General features: G+C 42.7%; 1 protein-coding gene across 1 annotated transcript; it reads left to right on the top strand.

Moving 5' to 3' along the window:
• The first annotated feature begins 3,928 nt into the window (after positions 1-3,928).
• Positions 3,929-5,560, top strand: LOC109243992. The gene is made up of 3 exons (XM_019411014.1): positions 3,929-4,096; positions 4,250-4,888; positions 5,015-5,560. Exons 1-3 carry the CDS (start codon positions 3,929-3,931, stop codon positions 5,558-5,560), a joined length of 1,353 nt encoding a protein of 450 aa, XP_019266559.1.
• The last annotated feature ends 1,997 nt before the right edge of the window (positions 5,561-7,557 follow it).

The following is a 7,557-nucleotide window of genomic DNA, read 5'->3' as shown; positions in this document are numbered from 1 at the left end:
GGTGGGCACGGGTGTGGTGCGGGGCAGGTGGACGCGGGCGTGGGGACGGGTGGACGTGGGTAAAAGTCTTATTCGGGGTTGGTTGCCATTTTGCGGGTTAAAACAGAACCCGCCCCGCACCGGTTGCCTTTCCTAGCTCCATATTGTGTTTGGTTCTCTTCTTTACTTTGATTGTTATCTCTGTTCTTTCCATTTTCCGTTGATAAAATAAAAACCATGATAGGGAAAGAAACTCTGAATTTCTTCTTGAATTTCCTCTTCTTTCCAACATTGAAAAGGGTTCACGAAATCCTGAAGATCATGACAAATGGTGTTGTGATATAGCTGAGGCTATTGAAGAGCTAAAGAAACAACTAGAATTAGCAGGACCTCTGGTTCTTGTGAGTTTTTTGCAGTACTTTTTGCAGATGATATCTATCATGTTTGTTTCTCACCAAATTTCATAGACAAGTCATAAAAATTATAATGGAGCTGTAGCGGGCTCCGGAACCAAAATACGGACCCAGTATCAACAAGACCAAACATCAATCAATTCTTAAAACCATTAGACTTTCAGACTTTCAATTTTCAACATCAATTCATATCTCGAGCTAGGGACCTCGGAATTCAATTCCAGGCATATGCGCAGATCCCAAATTATGATACGGACCCACCGGGACCGTCGAAACACGGGTCCGGGTCCGTTTGCTCAAAACGTTGACCAAAGTCAACTCAATTTAACTTTCAAGGCAAAAATTCTTGTTTTTATCAGTTATTAACATATAAAACACCCGGACCGCTCACGCAAATCTGGGAAGGCTATAATAAGATATTTGAGGCTTCGAAACACAGAATTTAGTTCTAAAACATGAGATGACCTATCGGGTCATCATAATTCCAATGTGGTCCGCCGCAATGACGACATCCTGAAGGGGCTATCTCCCCCGATCATTGTTGTTTGACGCAACACTATTGCTGCCTGAGGAGGGAGCCTTAGATTTGGTTGCACTCCGATCTCCCCCACTTCTGCTAGGGCCACCATTGCTGGGCTGGCCCCCTTTGTATCCCGCTCGGGCAGGCGGTTGAGACCTATTCTTCGGAGCTTCCACTTGATAGTCCCCAAGGCATTCAGTTGCTTGGATCGTCTTGGGTAGGGTATCTACCCAAGAAGGTGAAGAGTTTGTCTTTGTCCCCATGTCACGTATGTTCAGCATGAGCGCGGAGAATTCCTACACGTAATCTCGTACTAATTTGGTCTGGCGGAGCTCCTGTAGCTTTCTCCTTGCATTGTATTCAACATTTTCGGGGAAGAACTGTAGGCGTATGGTTGCCTTCAATTCTGCCCATGTCTGGAGAGCATCTTCACCGGCCTTGATGGCTTCGTACAACACCCCCCACCAAAGTTTAGCATCACCCTGAAGATACATGGCAGCAGTTGGTACCTTCTTAGCTTCTTCTAGGCCCCTCACGGCATCGAAGTACTGTTTGATGTCAAAGATAAAGTTTTCCACTTCTTGGCGTTCCGAGCTCCACGGTATGGATTTGGCTCAGGAATTTTCAGTTTTTGTGTCGCGGAGGCGAGTTTCACAGCACCCCCGATTCGGTTTCCGCCTCCTCGAAGCAGGCCTTGTAAAGCAGCATTGACAATATTGAGCTGGCCTATCAAGTTGTCTATAGTTTGTTGCATGGCAATCACCCTGTCTGCCTCTTGTGCCCTGTAGGCTAAATCCTCAGAATTCTCCTGTTGGAGGCCCTCGAATTTGCCAAAATTTTGGCTACCTCTGTTGTTGCCGTTTGCCGGTCTCCTTCAGAGTTGCGACTGATGTTTTCTATGTCAACTTCGGCTTGGAGCATTCTGCGGCCAGGTCGTCCAACCTTTGCACTAGGCTGGTTCTTCGTTCAGGCATCATTTCCATGATGGGCCGTAATACGTCAACCGTCTCTTCAAGGGCCGCAATGCAGTTCCCATGATTCACCATGGTCCGAAATGGTGGTAATGGCAATATGTTCCCTCGTCCGATGTCGAGCCTAGGCTCTGATACCAACTGTGACGCGGCGCCTTCCTGAGATTCCTTGGAAGGGCGACGTAAGGCTAAGCAACTGATGTCAGTGCAGTTACTATCCGCCAACTGAGGTCCCCTCCGTACGCTAGACGAGATTGTCAGTGCCGTATGGGAAAACCAATGTCAAGAGAAATTGAGAGAACAGAAATGAGAATTGAGAATGAAAGAAAGCTTGATTGCATTAATGAAAGCTATTGCAGAAAAGCAACACGGAGGAGGAGAGACACCAGTACAGAGAATTGTTCGCTTGCTAGAAAGTTTGATTGCTTGATCCCCCTAATAGTGCTTAAAAAAAATAAACCAAAGTTACAAGACTAGAACTAACTAAGCTAGAGAAACATAAGCGAAGTATATGAAATAAAACTACTCTATATTTACAATGAAAAGGACTTAGTTTTCTACAAGGTTGAAACAGGTCCATTGTTAGCAACCTTGTCTTTGGCATCACGGTCTGCGCGCGCGACACTGTTGGTATCTGCCTGCGGCTGGGCGCTTGCGAGGGATATCGGTGGGGGGCAGCGGCACATGCACGCTTGTCACTTGACGTAGCCAAGACCACGGGGCCGTCCGTGGCGCTAAGTGTTGGGAGGCTTGCTAGGATGCCACGGGGTGCGTCCAAGGGGTCAAGGGGCATGGGTGGAAAGCCACCCATGACAAAATGACAGACAACGTTCAGCCACTAGTGCCTCTCTTAGAAGAATGAATGCAGTTGCACCAAGAATGGCAGATGTTCTCATTTAAATGTAGTCACACTCTTGAGTATTAGTGAAATAATTGATTCACTAAAAAGTATTAGTATAAAATATTTCAGTATTTTCTTCTTTGAGCAACTTCCTGCATTCCTTCATTTCATGTCCATAATTGTCACATTTCTCACATAGTACAGGCTTCCATTCATACACAACCTCTTGCTCCATTATTCTCCCATGTTCATTCTCAAACATTACTGAATTAGGATATTTTTTATTCAGCTCAATCTCTACTAACACCCTAGCATATGTCAACCTTTCCCTTTATGAAGTTGCATTATCTGCTTGGAGAGGTTTGCCAACCATCCCTGCTATCTTTGTTAACGCAGTTTTGCCCCAATACTTAATTTCCAGCCCAGGTAATCTTACCCACACCGGTATCTTTTCCATTTGAGTTTTGGTGAACTCTATATCTGTTGTCCATGCTCTAACTATAACTGGCTTTCTGTCAAACATTTGGACTCCATCCTCAATTACCTTGTTCCTGTCCTCCATATTATAGAATCGCACAATGAATACCCCTCTACTAGTCTATGCAACTTTATCTACTCCCATTTTCCCCCAAATTCTCCTAAAATATCCATCCATTACTGATTGTGGAGGATTGGACCCTAGAATGTAACATACCACCACTGATGCCCAATAATTCACCTCCTCTTTAATGTCTTCCAATGTTATCTTCACAGTCTCATGATTTTCTAATCCATTACTTAGATCTAGTCCCTCAGTATTCGGAATTTCCCCAACTACACGACTCCATGACTTTGTAGCTGAATTCAGTTGCGTACCTGTGCTCTCCTTTTCACTGATTTCCTCTCCTGCCAAATCAGCCCAGGATTTCCTCCCCGAGCTTGTAGATCCATTTTCCTTTTCTGCATGCATGATACTGTTCCTTTGTGGTGTTCTCTCCGATGTTGCTATGGTTAAGTCCAGTGGTGTGATGCCTTGAATTGCGTTTATACTACATTGTTTCCTTGTGTTTGCTGAGTCCGGAACTCCTAATTTCGCCATTGTTAGCGATTGATTGTTCTGATTTCCTCCTCCTCTAGGCTTAGATTTTCTCGTCATCAGCAGACCTGAGAGAAGCTCTCATTCTAGAGAGAGAAATTTCTTAGGTATTTTTAAAAAAAATATTTAATGCTCAAAGAAGAAAAGGAGAAGCAGAAGGCAACAACAATGAACAGGGGGTGGGGAATGTACAGGATAAGGAGACTAATACTGGAAAGCAAAAAGAAACAGAGGCCAAGAAAACTAATGAAACAGGAGTGGCGACTAAACAAAACAATCAGATTGAGGGAAAGCAAGGTAATCAACAGAGGTTCAGGATTGGGAAATACATAGCCAAAGGAGTGACAATGCAGGACACAACTCTTAAACTAGGGAGCACCTTCTCTAGCTTAATGGAGCAGCAGGTAACAGAAGCAAACTCAGGAGAACCTACTTCTTCTATCCCCATAGGAGTACAAGGAGCAAGGGAGCCAGGACATGGTAGGGGTGGGGGAAACCCCCATCCTAATGGATAATATAGGCTTTTGGAATACCAGAGGACTAAATAACCCAGCCAAGCAAAGGGAGATACAGATTTTCATGCATAATGCTAGGGTGGGGGTATTTGGTCTTCTGGAAACAAAGGTGAAGAGAGCAAAAGCCCAACAAGTCTCTCTTCACCTATGTCAAGGCTGGGCATTCAACACAAATTTATCACAACATCCAAAGGGGGGGATATGGCTACTATGGAATCCAATGATTTATGGAGTCAATATTATAAGAGTAACAGCACAGCTTATACACTGTGAAATACAATATAGAGGGACTGGACACACATTTCATGTGACTATGATATATGCTTTCAATGATGCAACATTAAGAAGGGAGTTATGGCAAACACTTAAGGAAATAAATGGACAGATTAAAGGCCCGTGGGCAATAATGGGGGACTTTAACTGTGTTCTGCAGAAGGAGGAAAGAATAGGCAGCCCAGTCACTATGGCAGAAATACGAGACTTCAAGAAATATGTTGAGGAATGTGAACTGAAGAATCTCAAATCTACAGGAGCGTTTTTCACATGGACAAATAAACAAAGTGGAGGGGACAAGGTACTCAGTTGAATAGATAGAGTACTGGTGAATGATGAATGGAACCTGCAACTTCCTGCATCGAGTGTACATTATAGAAATGAGGGGCTGTTTGATCACTGCCCAGCAATCATAAGCTGGGAGCAGGGAAACAAAGGGCAGAAGAAGATGTTTAAATACTACAACATGTGGAGTATGGCAACAGATTTCAAGGAGAAAATTAGACCTGGTTGGAAGACAGAAAAGAAAGGCACCAAAATGTATGAACTAGTAGGGAAGCTGCATAGAATTAAGCATACACTACAGCAACTGAACAAGGACAAGTTCAATGAAGTCGAGAGGAAAGCAGATGAAGCAATGATGAGACTGCAAAATTGCCAAGAAAACATTCAAAAAGATCCTTATAACACTGTGCTGATAGAAGAGGAAATGAATCTATCCCAGGAATGCAGATCATGGTGCAAGGCTAGAGAGCAATATTTGAGGCAAAAGTCCAAAATACAGTGGTTGAAGCAAGGAGATATGAACACAAAAAATTTTCATAGCATGATGAAGGCAAGGAGAAACTCCAACAGAATCCTAGCTGTTGACAATACAGAAGGACAACATGTTACTGACCTAGAAGAGATAGCTAAAACATTTATAGTATTTTATGAAGGCTTGCTGGGAACTAAACAACAGGAAATAGATTAGGTTTGCAGTCAATTGGTAAGACAAGGGCCAACAATCTCAGATAGGCATAGCACAATGCTAATAGAAGACTTTACAGAGAAGGAAGCACTATGGGCCATTCATGGGGATAAGGCACCAAGACCAGATGGTTTTGGAAGTCAGTTCTTCAAAGATGGATGGGAAATTGTAAGTAAGGATGTGGTGGATGCTGTGATGGAGTTTTTCAAGAATGGGAAAATGCTCAAAGTGTGGAACAATACAGTAATTACCCTCATTCCAAAAAGTGCACATGCATCCAATGTAGGTGATTATAGGCCAATAGCATGCTGTAACACACTATACAAAGTTGTTTCTAAGATGCTCTGCAATAGACTAAGAATGGTACTGCCTGAGATCATATCTGAAAACCAAAGTGCATTTGTAGCTGGTATAAGTATTGTACAGAATATCCTTATTTGTCAAGACATAGTAAGACTATACAACAGGAAAGCTACTACTCAGAGTTGTTTGATCAAAATAGATCCAAAGAAAGCATATGACACAGTTGAATGGGGATTTGTAGAGGAGATGTTGTATGCTATGAAATTTCCTGGGAAGTTCATTAAATGGGTGATGAATTGCATATCTACCCCGCAATACAGTATAGCTTTGAATAGGGGATTGTATGGCAATATTCAGGGTAAAAGGGGATTCAGGCAGGGGGATCCTATATCACCACTGCTATTTGTTATTTGCATGGAATATTTCACTAGAATAATGAAGAAGGTAGCAAGCATGCCAGGTTTTGAATTCCACACTAAATGCAAAGGATTACAGTTGAACCATCTGTGCTTTGCTGATGATGTGCTACTCTTTTGCAAAGGGACATATCAGTCAGTATTGCTGATGCTAAGAGGGCTCCAAACATTTTCAAAGGCATCAGGTCTCTGCACAAATGCTGGGAAATCTAATATCTTTAGTGCAAATATAGAACAACAAAGCTTAATGGATCTGTGTGAGCTAACAGGTTATCAAAGAGGAAAACTACCATTTAAGTATCTGGGGGTCCCAATCTCAACTAAAAAACTGAACAACATTGACTGTGAAATGCTGGTGGACAGGATGACAGCAAGAATCAAAACCTGGGGATCTAAGCACCTCTCTTACGCAGGAAGAGTGCAGCTCATCAACTCAGTGTTACTGCATGTACACACCTACTGGGCATCCATCTTCCTATTACCAAAAGCAGTGATGAAAAAGATCAACACAATATGCAGGAACTTTTTATGGGATGAGAAGGAGATAAGAAACAGAGCACCAATTATAGCATGGGATCTGGTATGTAGACCAAAAGATGTGGGAGGTCTAGGAATCACAAACGGAGTATTATGGAATGAAGCAGCAATAGGTAGATATGTTTGGAACATATAAGCCTTGTATGTCTGCTTAAAAGATTGCTCTTGGTGGCAGTATAAGCCTCCTAAAGATTGTTGCTGGTACTAGAAGAAAATATACTCAGTGAGAGACAGGTTTGCACAGGGGTATATAGACCAAGGGTGGTTAATGAAAAATGGCAAGTATAGTATCAAAAGTGGATACCTATGGAGACTAGGAAGAGCAGAAAAATAGCCTTGGAGTAGGTGGGTATGGAGTAAAGAAAATGTCCCTAAACACAACTTTATATGTTGGTTGGCTAGGCATGGCAGACTACTAACAAGAGTGAGGCTGCAGAAGATGGGGATAACACAGGATACAATGTGCACAATATGTGATAGTGCACCTGAGACGATTGGACATCTGTTTTTTGAATGCCAATTCTCTAGAGCTTGTGTGCAGGCTATTGTAAACTGGTTGAACATTGGAATACAGAACACTACACTACAAGGAATGTGGAGAAGATTAACAAGAGGGGTCAAGGGGGAATGCTGCTGTCACGATCCATTTTTCTAAACAAGTCGGGACCGACATCCGATCACTAAACATGACCGAGCAAACCATCCGCGCTTATCAAATTTGTTATAACTTCAAACTTTATATGC

Source organism: Nicotiana attenuata, unplaced genomic scaffold (assembly GCF_001879085.1).
Source record: "Nicotiana attenuata strain UT unplaced genomic scaffold, NIATTr2, whole genome shotgun sequence".
In the NCBI taxonomy this organism is placed as follows: Eukaryota; Viridiplantae; Streptophyta; class Magnoliopsida; order Solanales; family Solanaceae; genus Nicotiana; species Nicotiana attenuata.
The sequence above is the reverse complement of the archived record's forward strand: the minus strand, read 5'-3'. Positions and strand labels throughout refer to the sequence as shown.

Bases quoted from the DNA above. Each gene is read 5' to 3' on its own strand.
- LOC109243992 (XM_019411014.1), top strand. From the start codon at position 3,929: ATGCTCAAAGAAGAAAAGGAGAAGCAGAAGGCAACAACAATGAACAGG. The intron at 4,097-4,249 runs GTAATCAACAGA...CTATCCCCATAG, and splicing joins TCAGATTGAGGGAAAGCAAG to GAGTACAAGGAGCAAGGGAG. The intron at 4,889-5,014 runs GTACTCAGTTGA...AGCTGGGAGCAG, and splicing joins AACAAAGTGGAGGGGACAAG to GGAAACAAAGGGCAGAAGAA.